Source organism: Hemiscyllium ocellatum, chromosome 1 (genome assembly GCF_020745735.1).
Source record: "Hemiscyllium ocellatum isolate sHemOce1 chromosome 1, sHemOce1.pat.X.cur, whole genome shotgun sequence".
Classification (NCBI taxonomy): domain Eukaryota; kingdom Metazoa; phylum Chordata; class Chondrichthyes; order Orectolobiformes; family Hemiscylliidae; genus Hemiscyllium; species Hemiscyllium ocellatum.
The window spans coordinates 44,571,865-44,590,578 of record NC_083401.1 but is presented as its reverse complement, the minus strand read 5'-3'; the positions used below and the strand labels follow the sequence as shown (position 1 = coordinate 44,590,578).

Here is an 18,714-nt window from a genome sequence, read left to right as displayed (position 1 = left end):
GTGGTCTCACCAGGGCCCTGTACAGCTGCAGAAGAACCTCTTTGCTTCTATACTCAATCCCTCTTGTTATGAGGCCAGCATGCTATTAGCCTTCTTCACTACCTGCTGTACCTGCATGCTTACCTTCATTGACTGGTGTACAAGAACACCCAGATCTCTTTGTACTGCCCCTTTACCTAAATTGATTCCATTTAGGTAGTAATTTGCCTTCCTGTTCTTTCCACCAAAGTGGATAACCATACATTTGTCCACATTAAACTGCATCTGCCATGCATCTGACCACTCACCTAACTTGTCCAGGTCACCCTGTAATCTCCTAACATCCTCATCACATTTCACCCTGCCACCCATCTTAGTATCATCAGCAAATTTGCTAATGTTACCATCTTCTATACCATTAACATATATTGTAAAAAACTGCGCTCCCAGTACTGATCCCTGCGGTACCCCACTGGTCACTGCCTGCCAGCCATTCCGAAATGGAGCCGTTTATCACTACTCTTTGTTTCCCATCAGCCAACCAACTTTCAATCCAAGTTATTACTTTGCCCCCAATACCATGTGCCCTAATTTTGCTCACTAACCTCCTATGTGGGACTTTATCAAAAACTTTCTGAAAGTCCAGGTACACTTTATCTACTGGATCTCCCTCGTCCATCTTCAGGGTTACATCCTCATAAAATTCCAGAAGATTAGTCAAGCATGATTTCCCCTTCATAAATCCATGCTGACTCTGACCTATCCTGTTACTACTATCCAGATGTGTCGTAACTTCATCCTTTATAACAGACTCCAGCATCTTTCTCACCACTGTGGTCAGACTAACTGGTCTATAATTTCCTGCTTTCTCTTAAAACGTGGTCCAACATTAGCCACCCTCCAAACCGCAGGAACTGATCCCGAATCTATCGAACTCTGGAAAATAACGCATCCACGATTTCTCAGCCACCTCCTTCAGTACCTTGAGATGTAGACCAACAGGCCCCGGGGACTTATCAACCTTCAGACCTAACGGTCTCTCCAACACCAATTCCTGGCAAAAATAAATTCCCTTAAGTTCAGGTCCTTCAACCAGTGTTACCTCAGGGAGATTGCTTGTGTCTTCCCCAGTGAACACAGATCTGAAGTACCAATTCAATTCTAGGCTAACTAGTGCAATTAAAGTGCTGGAATATTATGTTAAATCTCAATATTCTTATTTCAACCAGTGTGTAATCAGAATAGCTAAAGCGACACTGATTACTTAGAAATCCAGGAAGCAACATTAAAATCTGCTGGGAATCTACTACACTTCAATAAGGATTGTGAACGTAAGAGGAAGATATACCAGCAATTTAAGCAGATGAGTGGCAATTGCAGTTCAAAGACTGGGACTACTCACCTGATGCTGTGCTCAAAGACATGTTTAGAGCAGATGAGGCATTACTCTGTATTTAACCATGAGCTGGAATTGTCCAACTCTGTGCCCAAACAGGAAAGTATTCCCCCGAATCGACATCCCTCATTTTGATGTGCCACCATATGACCTTATACACAGAGAGGAAACAGTCTGACCTACCCTTGACACTAACCTGATGGCCAGTATTTAAAGGATCCTGACATGAGTCATCAGTCAGAGTAGGGTTGGAGGCTTCAAAGAATTCTTCTTCACTGTTGCCCACAGGCACTGGTGATTTGCTAGATCAATAACAGAAAAAGGTGACATTCAGCAGTCAATTCATCGCTGAAGACCAGATCATAGATGTACAGCTCCAAAGTTGCTGGATCTTTGCTGATGGACGTGCTCATGGATAATAGCCATCCTCCTGTTTGTATGGCCCTTGCCAGCAGATTTCTGGCACAAATGCAGTTAAACCTCACCGCTTTCAGGTTGTGTGAGAAATAGAACAGACACAATCAAAAGCCCTGACAACCATTATTTGGGAAATCAGCTGCTGACGAAAAAGACAGACATATTGGAAGTGCCAATTTAGGAAATTGCATGATACAAGCAGACACCACAGAGACAAAAAAAAATGTGGTAGAAAGGAATACAGTCCTTATATACAGTGCTGAGGTAAGAGGACTGGAGGTAAAAATAACAAAAGGGAGTCAATGAGCTCATAATGAATGCAGTTGATAGTCTTTATTTTGGGAGCTAGGCTTAAAAAAAACCTTCAAGGTAACTATTCAGCCCCTTATTCTTGTGCTGACTGACTCAAAAAGCCAGTTACCCGCTTTTTCTTGGCACCCTCCAGATTGCTCATTTTCAGCTGATTATCTAACTCCTGACATGAGTCATCAGTCAGAGTAGGTAAAAACAAGGACTGCAGATGCTGGAAACCAGGTTCTGGATTAGAGTGGTGCTGGAAAAGCACAGCAGTTCAGGCAGCATCCGAGGAGCAAGAAAATTGACGTTTCGGGCAAAAGCCCTTCATCAGGAATAGAGGCAGAGTGCCTGATGTTGGAGAGATAAATGCATCATCAGTCAGTGTAGAGTTAGAACATAGAACATAGAAAAATACAGCGCAGTACAGGCCCTTCGGCCCTCGATGTTGCGCCGACCAAATCCTACCTAACCTACACTAGCCCAATAACTTCCATATGCCTATCCAATGCCTGCTTAAATGACCATAAAGAGGGAGAGTTCACCACTGCTACTGGCAGGGCATTCCATGAACTCACAACCCGCTGCGTAAAGAATCTACCCCTAACATGTGTCCTATACCTACCACCCCTTAATTTAAAGCTGTGTCCCCTAGTAACAGCTGACTCCATTAGCGGTAAAAGGTTCTCAGTGTCTACCCTATCTAAACCCCTAATCATCTTATACACTTCTATCAAATCTCCCCTAAACCTTCTTTTCTCCAATGAGAACAGGCCCAAGTGCCTCAGCCTTTCCTCATATGATCTTCCTACCATGCCAGGCAACATCCTGGTAAACCTCCTCTGCACTCGTTCCAATGCCTCCACATCCTTCCTATAGTATGGCGACCAAAACTGCACACAATACTCCAGATGAGGCCGCACCAGAGTCTTATACAACTGCAACATGACCTCAGGACTCCGGAACTCAATTCCTCTACCAATAAAGCCCAGTACACCATATGCCTTCCTCACAGCACTATTTACCTGGGTGGCAACTTTCAGAGATCTGTGTACATGGACACCAAGATCCCTCTGCTCATCCACACTACCAAGTAGCCTACCATTAGCCCAGTAATCCATCTTCTTGTTACTCCTACCAAAGTGAATGACTTCACACTTAGCTACATTGAATTCCATCTGCCACCTTTCTGCCCAACTCTGCAACTTATCTATATCCCGCAAACCTATCTATATAAGCTTCAAAGAAATTTTCACTGTTGCCCACAGGTACTGGTGATTAGAGTTTAGAAGTATGAGAGGCAACCTTATTGAAACATAAAAAGAACTTGGTAGGATAGATATGGAGAGTTTGATTTTTCTTTGGGAGAATCAAGGACCAAAGGGCATAATCTCAGAGTTGCACAATAAGAAATTTCTCCCAGAACGTTGTGGAATTCTTTATCACAGAGAGGTTAAGAGGCTGGGTCATTAAGTATATTCACTGCTGAGATAGACAAATTCTTAACTAGTGGAGTTGAGGATTAACAGATCAGCTGTGATCTCATTGAATGGTTGAGAGCTGGACCAAAAACCCTACACTTGCACCTACAACTTACGGTCAAATCAAGAAAGAAAGAAAGAGTTGGAGATGGACAATGTAATGGGAAGAAATTGGAAGCAGTGTTAACTAAACCTTCCAGTTCAGCGTGAAAGCAAGTAAGAGAAAAACCTCAAATGAAAACAGAAACCCAGCAGTTCTGAAGAAGGGTCACTGAACTCAAAAGTTCAATTCTGTTTCTCTCTCTACAGATGCTGCCAGAAATGCTGAATTTTTCCAGCACTTTGTTTTTTGTTTCAGAAATTTTCAGTATCCACAGTTCTTTGTTTTATTTAAAAGAACACCTTTGTTCAGCCCGCATGTATCTCACTGTGCCACCACCTCTGCTGGGTCTGTCCTGCTGGTAGGACAGGACATATCCAGGGGGTGGTGATAGTGGAACATTGTCTATAAGATATGGATCTGTGAGTATGACTGTCAGGTTGTTGATTGACTAGTCTGAGTCAGCACACCCAATTTTGGCACTAAGCCCAGATGTTAGTTCGGGGATCTTTACTGGATTGACACAGCTGGGGTTTATTTTGCCTTCATTGTTTCCAGTGCCAAGGTCAATAACTGGGTATCCGTCCAGTTTCATTTCTTTGGTGAGACTTTGTAGCAACTGATACATTGAGTAGCTTGCTATGCCATTTCAGAGGCACTTTTTTTCAAATATTCAACCACCTTGCTGTGGCTATGGAGTCACATGTAGGTTAAATAAGAATAGGATGGCAGAGTTCCTTCCCTGAAGGCCATTAGTGAGCCAGATGGGTTTTTCCAACAATCAACAATTGTTTAATTAGACTCTTAACTCCAGATATTTTATATGAATTCAAATTTCACCAACTGCTATGGTGAGATTTGAACCCAGTCCCCAGACAATAGCCGAGTTTCTGGATTAATAGTCTAGCCACTAGGCATTGCCTCCCCTCTGCCCATTTTCTGCTGGAACATCCTTACTTTCCCGCAAACTGAGATCAATGACATGCAAAAAGGAAGCATCACTTTGTATGGTTCAAGATGATCTGTGATGGTGCATGCAGCCAGCAAGTCATAAGAGACATTAAAAGTTTATGAATTCTATAAAATGTTATTGTTATAAATGAAATATTCTTCAGAGCATCACTATGTACGGAGATTAATTCAAATGCAGGATGAGGCCATATATAAAACTACAACCTGAAATTCAAAACTCAGTATCGCAGTTTTCATTACTACTTCATATTTAAGCTTGCCAAACCAGAATTAGCAAAATCTTTTCTCATCAGCAGATGGCTCTGCTGGACTGCATAATATATTTTCAAATTCATACATATTTAGCACATTTACAAACATAAGAAACCTTCAAAAATAGAGAAACATATTTAAATGTATATTTATAATCATACAGCACAGAAACAGACTCTTTGGTCCAATTCATCCATGCTGCCCAAGTTTTCCAAATTAAACTAGTCTAATTTGACTGCATTTGGCTTATATCCCTCTGAGTTCAAAAACTGCATGAATTCATGTAAAACTCCATTATCTCACTTTTTAGATTAGAATCAATCTAAACATCATGGCATAGACAGAGAACACAGGGGGCCAACACCTTCAACATATTCTGGATTAGTGATGCTGGAAGAGCACAGCAGTTCAGGCAGCATTCAAGGAGCAGCGAAATCAGCTTTTGCCCGAAACGTCGATATCGCTGCTCCTTGGACGCTGCCTGAACTGCTGTGTTCTTCCAGCACCACTGATCCAGAATCTGGTTTCCAACACCTGCAGCCATTGTTTTTACCACCTTCAACATATTGTCTAGCTATCACCATTATCAACAGCTAACCTGAGAATGCAACTTTTTAAAAAAAGGTTTTATGATTTACACATGAAAGAAGTGAAACTTTTCTAACAGTTGAAAGGCTTAACAGACAGTCAATTTTTCAATGTATAATTGCAGTTACATCACACTGTAAATTTTTGCGATAAATTCTGTGTTAGGGTTGAGCCCTTTACTACCACCTGATGAAGCAGCGACGCTCCGAAAGCTAGTGTGCTTCCAATTAAACCTGCTGGACTATAACCTGGTGTTGTGTGATTTTTAACTTTGTACACCCCAGTCCAACACCGGCATCTCCAAATCATAAACTTTTCCTATTCATGTACCTGCACAAATGTCTTTTGAATGTTGTAATGGCACCAGTACCTACCACTTCCTCAAGCAGTTCATTTCAGATGGGAACCAATATGTGCACGAAAATGTTGCCCCTCAGATCTCTTTAAAATCTTTCTCATTTCACCATAAAAATATACCAGCTAATTCTGAACTCCCCAACCCTAGGCAAAGGACCGTTGTTATTCACCTTATCTATGCCCCTCATGATTTTATGAACCTCTATAAGGTCATCCCTCAACCTCCTACGGTCCAGTGAAAGAAATCCCAACCCATCCAGTCTCTCCTTAAAACTCAAACCCACCAGAATCGGCAACATCCTGGTCAATCTTTTCTGAACACTCATCAATTTAGTAATATCCTTTCTATAACAGGGTGACCAGAATTGGACACAGTACTCCAGAAGTGTCCTCAACAATGTCCTCTATAACCTCAACATGATGTCCCAAGTCCTATACTCATTGGTCTGAGCAATGAAGGCAAACGTGATTAATGATCTTCTTGACCTGTCTAAATGCAAGGGCTCATGCCTGAAACATCAATTCTCCTGCTCCTTGGAGGCTGCCTGACCTGCCGCGCTTTTCCATCAACACATTTTCAGCTTTTCCACAGCATTTCCTGATTGACCTGATTGAGATCGATGAAGGCCATGTAGCGTGGTTGGTGTTGTCTGTGGGTATTGGTGTACCCAATGAAACTGAGATGTCAAGATATTACTTTTGCCAGAGAGTAATAAGTGCCTGAAGTTCTCTACCTTAGAGAGTTGTGGAGGCTAAATCAATTAAAGTACTGGAAGAGAGTTTACAAATATTCAGATTTTTGAAATGCCAGGCCTTGTGGGCTAGGAAGAGCTGGCACGAAACAGGAGTTGAAGTCTGAAACATATCAGTCACAATCTTGTTGAATCACAAGGAAGGTTTGAGGAACCTAATGACTCACAGCTGCTCTTATTTTTTATGTTTGCTCTCTCTTCCCAAACATTATTGTGTCACTGTTATTTTTTGTCCAAGTATTAATATGGAATATATTTTACTATCTCATGATAATCTTTAATTCATCACCATAAACTGGCTCCACTATTATAGTTCAAAGTGTTCTCTCTACATACAAATCTAATTCAGTCGGGAAAATCCATTCTAATTTCTTCTGTACAGTTTTGCTGGACACAGTACGATAATTTCACACACTGAGTGCTTCATTTTACTGCACTACAGGTCTTTGGGAAGGTGATTTTGACCATGCCATTAATAGGAGAGGAAAACAAATCAAACTCCATTATTTTCAGGGTGCTAATGGACAGTTTCTCCCAGGCATGTGACTACAAAATCTCCTGCAATTGTTAATCTTAATTCTAATGTTGGCATCAGCAGCCAATATTTTGTAGCTACTTTTTAAAAGTTTTATGAACTTCCTACAGCTCAACGTCAGACTTAGATTTATCACTATTAAAAGGGAAACTGGTAACTTACAAGGTAACAGGCGGATTATCCCAGGATCGTTCAGCTTCCAATATGTCTTCAGTACCCGGACTGCCTTGGTTCTGCTCTGGGTTGCTGACGTGCTGCGAGAGAACCTCATGGAAACGTTCAGCCTTCTGGATTAGTAAATCGAGGTGTTCACCTGAACGGGGAGGACAGGAGAACATTGCTCGATGAGGTGTTATAGAAATTACATTCCAATACTATCCTGGTCCAACCACATTACAACATTACAGTTGCAATAAGAGGTGAAGAAACAGGAATAAGCCTTAAAAGTTTCTCCACCATTCAATAAGATTGTGACTGATCTTTGACTTTAGATCCATATTCTTGCTCAATCCCCAGATCCTGTGATTTCAATTTAGTCCAAAAAGCTATCAGTCTCAGACCTGGATGTACTCAAACACAGAGAGCAGCAGAATCTCTGTTCACCAATCAGCTCTGTAGACATTTTTCTAGCATGCTGGGATATAGGCCAACAAGACCAGGTAAATGGTCAGCTTACCATCCCATTAGCTTGCCTGGTGGATTTTATCTGCTGATATTACCATTACTCAATTCCACAATCTCATTTGGCCCTTGGTTTTCAATTATTTTCCGTTGGCTTTTGAGGCTTCAACTGTGGAAACAAATACAACAAACTGATTCAACGTCTCTGCCATTCCTTTCTTTCCTAAGATTTCTCCAAAGCTTTTAAGGGATCCAAGTCCACACTGGCACTGAAATCTGTCCTATGGATCTCATTTGTGCGGTAGGCCTACTGTGGGAGTCAACCAACATGACAGATTTTACCCTTATATCCTGTCTCTGAGAGGGAAACCAACTACTGTGCCCCAAATGATTCCTAAAACCATACAACTAAACAAAGATGCAGATTTTCCAGTTTATAACAATCAAGCCTATTGGCTATTTGAGGTTTCCATTCTTTTTTAAAATAGAACATAGAACATTACAGCCCAGTACAGGCCCTTCAGCCCTTGACGTTGTGCCGACCTGCGAAATCAATCTGAAGCCCATCAAACCTATACTATTCCATTTTCATCCATATATTTATTCAATGACCATTTAAATGTCCTTAATGATGGTGAGTCCACTACTGTCACAGACATGGCATGCCATGCCCATCCTACTCTTTGAATAAAGAACTTACCTCTGACATCTGTCCTATATCTATGACCTGTCCACTTAAAGCTATGTCCCCTCATGCTAGCCATCACCATCCAAGGAAAAAGGCTCTTACTATCCACCCTATTTAATCCTCTGATCATCTTGATGCCTCTATTAAGTCACCTCTTAACCTTCTTCTCTCTAACGAAAACAGCCTCAAGTCCCTCAGCCTTTCTTCGTAAGGCCTTCCCTCCACACCAGGCAACATCCTAGGAAATCTCCTCTGCACCCTTTCCAATGTTTCCATGTCCTCCCTATAATGCGGCAACCAGAACTGTACACAATACTTCAAGTGTGGCCACACCAGAGTTTTGTACAGCTGCAACATGATCTCATGGCTCCGAAACTCAATCCCTCTACCAATAAAAGCTAACACACTGTATGCCTTCTTAACAACCTATCAACCTACTTGGCAACTTTCAGGGATCTATGCACATGGATCCTGAGATCTCTCTGGTCATCCGAACTACCAAAAGAATCCTACCATTAGCCCAGAACTCTGTATTCCTGTTACTCCTTCTAAAGTGAATCACCTCACACTTTTCCTCATTAAACTCCATTTGCCACCGCTCAGCCAGTTCTGCAGCTCATTGATGTCCCTCTGTAACCTGCTAAATCCTTCAGCACTATCCACAACTCCTCAAACTTTAGTGTCATCTGCAAATTTAATAACACATCCTTCTATGCCCTCGTCTAGGTCATTTATAAAAATGACAAACAGTAGTGGCCCCAAAACAGATCCTTGTGGTATACCACTAGCAACTGAACTCCAGGATGAACACTTCTCATCCACCACCCTGTCTTCTTACAGCTGCACAATTTGATTCAAACTCTAAATCCCATGTTTCTGTATTTTCTGCAATAGCCTACCACTTTACTGAAATCCATATACACCACAGCAATTGCTCTACCCCCATCCACCTATTTGGTCGCCTTCTCAAAGAACTCAGTAAGGTTTGTGAGGCATGGCCTATCCTTCACAAAACCATGTTGACTATCCCTAATCAATGTATTTATTTCTAGATGATTAGAAATCCTGTCTCTTATAATTCTTTCCAAAACTTTGCCCACAACAGAAGTAAGGCTCACTGGTCTATAATTACCAGGGTTGTTCTTAACTCCCCTTCTTGAACAAGGGGACAACATTTGCTATCCTCCAGTGTTCTGGCATATTTGTGTAGACAATGACAGCATAAAGATCAAAGCCAAAGGCTCTGCAATCTTCTCCCTAGCTTCCCAGAGAATCCTAGGATAAATCCCATCCAGCCCAGGAGACTTATGTATTTTCACACTTCCCAGAATTGCTAACACCTTCTCCTTATGCACCTCAATCTCATCTAGTCTAATAGCCCGTATCGCAGTATTCTCTTTGACAACATTGTCTTTTTCCAATGTGAATACTGACGAAAAATATTCATTTAGCATCTCTCCTATCTCTTTGGACTCCACACACAACGTCCCACTATTGTCCTTGACTGGCCTGAATCTTACCCTAGCCCTTTTTTTATTCCTGAAATATCTCTAGAAAGCTTTAGGATTCAACTTTCTTTAGTAAACCACTGTTCCTTTGCACAACAACTTCCTCCCTGTCTGACAGGTACATACTTATCAAAGACATGCAGTAGCTGTTCCTTGAACGAGTCCCAAATCTCATTTATGCCCATCTCCTGCAGTTTCCTTTCCCATCCTATGCATCCTAAATCTTGCCTAATCCTAAATATTATACAATGTTCATTTTAACAAAGTTGTGAAAATCCACCAGAAAATTAAGGTTTTTACCAAAATTCTAACTCTGATTAAAAAGTGACTGAATGGTTATAGGTGTAATATCTAGCAGTTTGACCCATCAGTAAGGCATTTAAACAGTAACCTTTCTGCCAGATGAGTGGCTCCATTTGTATAGTATTAGGAGTACAGAGCAACCGCGATTATCCAAGTGTCCTGAGCCACCTTCACTGCCAAATCCAAGCTACCCGCCAACTGGAAGAAGAACACTTAGTCTTCTGCTGTAGGACACTACAGCCTCACAGCATCAACATCAACTTCACCAGTTTCCAAATGTCCCCTCCACTGACCTCATACCTGATCCAACCCTTCAACCCAGCACCACCCTCTCAACCTGTCCTACTTGTCCATCTTCCTTCCACCTATCCGCTCTATCCTCCCCACCAATCAATCACAATTATCCCCACTTCTATCCACCTATTGCCTTCCAAACTACCTTCCCCCATCCCTCTGTTCATCACTTATCCCCACTCCCCCACCACATTCCTGAAGAAGCGCTGACTCTCAAAATGTCGACTCTCCTGTTCTTTGGATGCCGTGCTTTTCCAGCACCACATTTTTGAATCTGACTCTCCAGCATCTGCAGTCCTCACTTTCACCCTCTCAAGGGCCCCCAGAGTTGGGCAATAAATGTTGGCCAAGCCAACAATGTCCATGTCCCATGAGTGAATTAAAAAAAAGGCTGTAGCTCACTAAAAGTGTGTCTCACAGTCCAAATGATGCCATCAGAGAAATATTGCAGTATATGAGTAAAGTGCTCATAATAACAGAACACTGAAATACAAAGACTGAAGTGTTACATCTACGTCTCTCTTCACAGAGGCTGCTAGATCTGCTGAGTATTTACAGCACTGGTGTTTTTATTTTTAAAATTAATTTGTCAACTGATCAAAGGAACAGCATGCCTTCATAAAGTCATCCAAGTAACAGACTGAACAGCAGTACAGTGCAATTGCTACCCCTCCTGCTTGCTATAAAACAGCAATGTCCAACTTAAACAAACAAAAACTACAATTGTATAATTCAGACTTTACAGCTATGTTATGATCCCATTCTTTTTTTCCTTTGTTATGATAGGGGACATAAATTTAAGGTGAAGGGTGGAAGGTATAGGCGGGGATGTCAGGGGTAGGTTCTTTACCCAGAGAGTGGTGAGGGCATGGAATGCGCTGCCTGTGGGAATGGCAGAGTCAGAATCATTGGTGGCCTTTAAGCGGCAATGGTACAGGTACATGGATAAGTGCTTAAGCTAGGAAAAATGTTTGGCACAACATCGTGGGTCGAAGGGCCTGTTCTGTGCTGTATTGTTCTATGTTCTATGATAGAGATGTTATATTAATGCAAGTTGTTCCTCTGTAGCCAAGCTTCTCTATGCCTATGACATTAGCAAGTATATTATCCTTGCATTCACTAAAGCAGTAAAACTGTGATTAAAATCCATGTTAATGGTTCCATTGTGTTTTTAAATTTAGTCTGTTTACATAATGTGACTCCAGAGTCAAATCAGGCTCAGGAACACAGTCATCAATGCAAACTATTAGCTTCTCCCACACATGGCACATGCAATTCTTTACAGCCAAATAAAAATCATTAACAGCTAATGCTAGAAATCAAATATAAAAACAAAATTCTGGAAAATTGGTCAGCCAACATCTGCAAAGTGAAGTCAAGTAATAATATTTTGGGTTCGTAACCTGCATTAGACTGAGATCATCAGGCATTTTAGAAAGATTGAGGAACAAAAGAAGTGGGGAAAAAGAGGAAGGAATCAGATGTACCAATCACCTAGTGGGAGATAATTTGTTAAATGATCTGCAGACAAATGTAAGAAAAAGAGAGGTGATATAAAAGTCATTAGCATTAAAACTAAAAGACAATACTGGGAAAACATGGCAGATTACAAAGTTTTTAACAGTGTTGAAATGGGTCACATGATCAACAGGGAAGCTAAACATCACAGATTGCAGTAAAATACCAATGGACTAGACTAGTGGGATGAAAGTGTCAAGTGGGATTTAATCCAGAGAATAAAGAGGTAATACGTAAAGAGTGTGTATGCATGTGCGCACGTGTGTGTGGGGTGGGGGGGGTTTCGGGTGGGCGTCCCTACAATGTAAGGAGATATACAGTAACTAGTAAAATACGGAGAATTGTAGAGACCACAGGATACACATCCACAGACCTCTGAAGGTAACTGATAGTTTATGCTGAAACTTGAGAAAACACTAGTTGGCTACTGTATAACATTGTGGTCACTGTATTACAGAAAGAACATGTTTGCAGAAGATTCTGCAAAAAGCACATTTACAATGATGTCAATAGGACTGCAGAATTTTAGCTATTAGGAACAATTGGAAACATTACATTTTCTTTGAAACAGAGAGGACTGAACAAAGATCTAATTAACATATATAAAATTATGAGAGACTTGGAAAGAATAGTTAAGAAGCATTCCTTTTACATAAGGCAATAACCAGCTGCCACAGATTAAATGTAATGACAGAAGTATTAGAGAGCAATTACTTTCATCCAGGATAACAGGGAGTCTGGAACTCACCTCTGAGACGAGTAGAGTTGTTGAGCAGGGAAACAGACCCATTAGTCCAACTCATCCATGCCGACCAGATATCCTAAATAAATCTAGTCCCATTTACCAGCATTTGGCCCATATCCCCCTAAACCCTTCCTATTCATACACCCATTCAGATGTATTTTAAATGTTGTTTTTGTACCAGCCTCCACCACTTCCTCTGGCAGCTCATTTAATATATGCCCCACCCTCTGCATGAAAACGTTGTCCCTTAGGTCCCTTTAAAATCGTTCAACCTATACTCTCTAGTTTTGGACTCCCCCATGCCAGGGGGAGGCTATTCACCATATCCATCCCCCTCATGATTTTATAAGCCTCTATAAGGACACCCTTCAGCCTTGGACACTCCAGGGAAAACAACCCCAGCCTATTCAGCCTCTCCCTATAGCTCAAATCCTCCAACCCTGGCAACATCCTTGTAAATCTTTTTTGAACCCTTTCAAGTCTCATAAAATCCTTCCTATAGCAGGGAGACCAGAACTGCACTTGAAAAATGCTATAGGTAGAAACTGTCTTCATATTTAAAATAAAAGTTGGACATATGCATTGAATACTGTAATCCACAAGGCTTTGGACCAAGGGCTAGAAAGAGGGGCTTGACTGAAGAGTTTTGTGCTGTTAATATTCTTAGTTTTGACACCAAGTTTCAAAACCATAAAATGCCAAAATCAAATGTAACTGTGGATGGAATTTTGGATTCCACCAAGGCCAACTTGCAGAGTCAGAGAGATGTTCAGCACGGAAACAGACCCTTTGATCCAACTCGTCCATGCTGATCAGATATCCTAATAATAGAGACCCACGTGCCACCATTTGGCCATATGCCTCTAAACATTTGCAACTTTTTAAAAGTTACCTTCACCCTGTGAATTGTCACCAGCTAGACTAGTATTCATTGCATATCACTAAGTGCTAAGATTGTTTGGAGTCACATGTAGGCCAGACCAGGTAAGGATGGCAGTTTCCTTCCCTAAAGAATATTAGTGAACCAGATGGGTTTTTTTCAACAATCGATAGTTGTTTCATGATCATCATGAAACTCCTCACTCCAGACTTTTATTAAATTCAAATTCCACTATCTGCTGTGGCAGGATTCTAACCCGGGTCCCCTTTTAAATGTTGTAATTGTAACGGCCTCATACCACTTCCTCTGACAGTTCATTCCATACACACACCACTCTACATGAAAAAGTTGCCTCTTCGGTCCCTTTTAAATCTTTCCCCTCTCTCTTGCTGAGATATTTGTATCATCGATAGTCACAGGTGAGGTGCCAGAAGACTGGAGGTTGGCAAACGTGGTGCCACTGTTTAAGAAGGGCGGTAAAGACAAACCAGGGAACTATAGACCAGTGAGCCTGACCTCAGTGGTGGGCAAGTTGTTGGAGAGGATCCTGAGAGACAGGATGTACGTGTATTTGGAAAGGCAAGGACTGATTTGGGAGAGTCAACATGGCTTTGTGTGTGGGAAATCATGTCTCACAACTTGATTGAGTTTTTTGAAGAAGTAACAAAGAAGATTGATGAGGGCAGAGCAGTAGATGTGATCTATATGGACTTCAGTAAGGCGTTCGACAAGATTCCCCATGGGAGACTGATTATCAAGGTTAGATCTCATGGAATACAGGGAGAACTAGCCATTTGGATACAGAGCTGGCTCAAAGGTAGAAGACAGAGGGTGGTGGTGGAGGGTTGTTTTTCGGACTGGAGGCCTGTGACCAGTGGAGTGCCACAAGGATCGATGCTGGGTATGCTACTTTTTGTCATTTACATAAATGATTTTGATGTGAGCATAAGAGGTACAGTTAGTAAATTTGCAGATGACACCAAAATTGGAGGTGTAGTGGACAGCGAAGAGGGTTACTTCAGATTACAACAGGATCTGGACCAGATGGACAAATGGGCTGAGAAGTGGCAGATGGAGTTTAATTCAGATAAATGCAAGGTGCTGCATTTTGGGAAAGCAAATCTTAGCAGGACTTATACACTTAATGGTAAAGTCCTCGGGAGTGTTGCTGAACAAAGAGACCTTGGAGTGCAGGTTCATAACTCCTTGAAAGTGGAGTCGCAGGTAGATAGGATAGTGAAGAAGGCGTTTGGTACGTTCTCCTTTATTGGTCAGAGTATTGAGTACAGGAGTTGGGAGGTCATGTTGCGGCTGTACAGGACATTGGTTAGGATCTAGGTTAGAGTGGTGCCGGAAAAGCACAGCAGTTCAGGCAGCATCCGAGGAGCAGTGAAATCGACGCTTCGGGCAAAAGCCCTTCATCAGGAATACAGGCAGAGAGCCTGAAGGGCACCAATCCAATCCAGACTCTGGTTTCCAGCATCTGCAGTCCTTGTTTTTACCTAGGACATTGGTTCGGCCACTGTTGGAATATTGCGTGCAATTCTGGTCTCCTTCCTATTGGAAAGATGTTGTGAAACTTGAAAGGGTTCAGAAAATATTTATAAGGATTTTGCCAGGGTTGGAGGATCTGAGCTACAGGGAGTGGCTGAACAGGCTGGGGCTGTTTTCCCTGGAATATCGGAGGCTGAGGGGTGACCTTATGAGGGGCATGGATAGGTTAAATAGACAAAGTCTTTTCCCTGGGGTCGGGAAGTCCAGAACTAGAGGGTTTAGGTGAGAGGGGAAAGATATAAAAGAGGCCTATGGGACAACTTTTTCACACAGAGGGTGGTACATGTATGGAATGAGCTGCCAGACGATGTGGTGGAGGCTGGTACAATTGCAACATTTAAGATGCATTTGGATGTGTATATGAATAGGAAGGGTTTGGAGGGATATGGGCCGGGTGCTGGCAGGTGGGACTAGATTGGGTTGGGATATCTGGTCGGCATGGACAGGTTGGACCGAAGGGTCTGTTTCCATGCTGTATGACTCTATGACTTTAAACTTATGCTCTCTAGTTTTGGACTCTCCTATCATGGGAAAATATCCTATCCATGCCCCTCATGATTTTATAAACCTCAATAAGGTCACCCTCAGTTTCTGACACGCCACAGAAAATAGCCCCAGCATGTTCAGCCTCTCCCTATAGCTCAAACCCTACAACATGCTTGTAAATCTTTTCTGAACCCTTTCAAATTGAACTACATCTTTCTTATTGTACAAAGAACTGAATGCAGTATTCCAAAAAGTGGCCTAACCAATGCCCTGTACAGCTGCAACATGGCCTTCCAACTTCTTACCTTATTACACTAACCAATAAAGGTAAGTGTACCAAACGCCTTCTTCACTACGCTGTCGACCAGTGATTCTACCTTCAATAAACTATTAACCTACACCCCTAGATCTTTCTATTCAGCAACACCCTCCAGGACCTTAATATTAAGTGTTTAAGTCCTGCCATGATTTGCCTTACCAAAATACAATACCTCACATTTATCTAAATAAAACTCCATCTGCTACTCCTCAGCCCATCAGTCCAAATTTATAATGGCAAAACAGATTAGATTAGATTCCCTACAGTATGGAAATAGGCCATTTGGCCCAACAAATCCACGCCGACTCTCCAAAGTGTAACCCATTCCCCTACCCTATATTACCCCAACCAATGCACCAAACACTACGGGCAATTTAGCATGGCCAATTCACCTAACCTGCACATCTTTGGACTGTGGGAGGAAACCAGAGCACCCGGAGGAAACCCACGCAGACAAAGGGAGAACGTGCAAACTCCAAGGTGGGAATCGAACCTGGGTCCCTGGCGCTGTGAGGCAGCAGTGCTAGCCACAAAGCTACCATGCTATACCTTGCTCTATTTATTGTTTTACTATGTCTAAACACCAATCTCAGTTGCAGAAGTGAAAAGGCATGTTCCTATATCAACTTTTGTTCCCGTTCCGCACCCTACTGTACCTCTGAATGGTTTACTGCAGTGAGAATCTTCCACTTCTTCTGAATTACACTGGGTAAACCAATCAGCATGTGTAGGTGCTCTTCTTAAAATGCCACTGATGGTATGTCCTTTGTGTTTATAAAATCTTCGGTCCCTTCCAGAATAATTGGCAAAATGTTTATGTTTTGGTGTATTTATGGCACAGCCAGAGTAAAGTCTGGGATCGGAGAGTCCGTTCTCATATCCAGTTGGTAACAGATATTCTCTTTTATTCAATGTTTCTTGTTCGCATGAGTCTGAGCCCAAGTCACAGTCAAAAAGCCAGCCAGGGTATTTCAGTTCAGGAATGCTACTTATTCCAGAGACACCGAGCTCGGATTTTTGGCTGGTTAACCATCTGGGATAATTATGCTGAGAAACAGAAAGGAGGTTATGATTTCCGATTCTGCAGTCATCCACAGGAAGGGTTGGAGGAATGGAAGGAGCCATGTATTTACTTCTCTCTTGTGGCACCGTTCCTGGCTGTGAGAATGGAAATGGTTTGAGGCCAGTGGTTTGGTTTAATGGGCGATAACCAACTTTCCTCCCACAGAGCAATTCAAAGCGGTCATCTCTCTTGTGCTGCCAAGCCCCAGAATAGCCCGGGGAGACCTTTGCAGCATACCTTGTAAATGTGTTATGGGCGAAGTGCCTTCCTACTCGCGGTTGACTCTGTGTTGAGCCCTGCAACACAGAAGAGCGAGTCAACGGTAAGGAACCATCCGATGGCATTTCCAAAAGGTCATCAGTGGTGAGGCTCAAAAGATCTGGATCACTGGCTATCCGTCTCCTTAAAGGCTGGCTATGGAAATCCAAATCCCGAAAGGAATGTCGTTCTCTGAAAACTGCAAAACAAATTAGGAACTTAGCAACAACAGTATGTAATTCTTTCAGTACTTCAGTGGCGAAATATAGTGCTCAGTCTGGAACTAAGTCAAACAGAACAGAATGACCCAGGCACAATTCCAATCCATGCTGAATTAGCAGACCTTGGTAGAATTGGGGATATGTTCATGTCTTTTGCACAAATGGGGGCAGTGTTTGTGGCTGTGAATATTGTGGAGTGTGGCAACAAAATAAATTTCAACCAGGCTTCCTGCTGCTTCTCAATATCTGGTAGCCGCTGAGTGGGCCGAGACATGACATGAATCAAATAGGTTGGATTTAATAACCTGGATAGTTGTATAGCTGCAAGAACTCATTGGCTTCACTTGGAATGAACTCTTAGTCAAAGTTCTGAAGGGTGTTCATGAAACTGTAAACCTAAATTAGAGTCATTGAGATGTACAGCATGGAAACAGACCCTTCGGTCCAACACGTCCATGCCGACCAGGTATCTCAACCCAAACTAGCCCCACCTGCCAGCACCCGGTCCATAACCCTCCAAACCCTTCCTATTCATATACCTATCTAAATGCCTCTTAAATGTTGCAATTGTACCAGCCTCCACCACATCCTCTGGCAGCTCATTCCATACACGTACCACCCTCTGTGTGAAAAAGTTGCCCCGTAGGTCTCTTTTATATCTTTCCCCTCTCACCCTAAACCTATGCCTTCTAGTTCTGGAGTCCCCAACACCAGGGAAAAGACTTTGTCTATTTATCCTATCCATGCCCCTCATAATTTTGTAAACCTCTATAAGGTCACCCCTCAGCCTCCGACGCTCCAGGGAAAACAGCCCCAGCCTGTTCAGCCTCTCCTTGTAGCTCAGATCCTCCAACCCTGGCAACATCCTTGTAAATCTTTTCTGAACCCTTTCAAGTTTCACAACATCTTTCCGATAGGAAGGAGACCAGAATTGCACGCAATATTCCAACGGTAGCCTAACCAATGTCCTGTACAGTTGCAACATGACCTCCCAACTCTTGTACTCAATACTCTGACCAATAAAGGAAAGCATACCAAATTCCTTCTTCACTATCCTATCTACCTGCAACTCCACTTTCAAGGAGCTATGAACCTGCACTCAAGGTCTCTTTGTTCAGCAACACTCCCGAGGA

General features: G+C 42.3%; 1 protein-coding gene across 2 annotated transcripts in view; it reads right to left on the bottom strand.

Moving 5' to 3' along the window:
• The window catches only part of c1h18orf54 (chromosome 1 C18orf54 homolog), a 42,449-nt gene that overhangs the window by 13,416 nt on the left and 10,319 nt on the right, over window positions 1-18,714 (bottom strand). The window contains exons 3-5 of one of the 2 annotated variants that reach the window (XM_060829073.1): window positions 16,696-17,559; window positions 7,286-7,436; window positions 1,572-1,677 (exon numbers count right to left, since the gene is read on the bottom strand). In XM_060829073.1, coding sequence (XP_060685056.1) covers window positions 1,572-1,677; window positions 7,286-7,436; window positions 16,696-17,559 — 1,121 coding nt within the window. The remainder of the gene's footprint in view (window positions 1-1,571; window positions 1,678-7,285; window positions 7,437-16,695; window positions 17,560-18,714) is intronic. The other variant, XM_060829083.1, reaches the window with a different exon arrangement.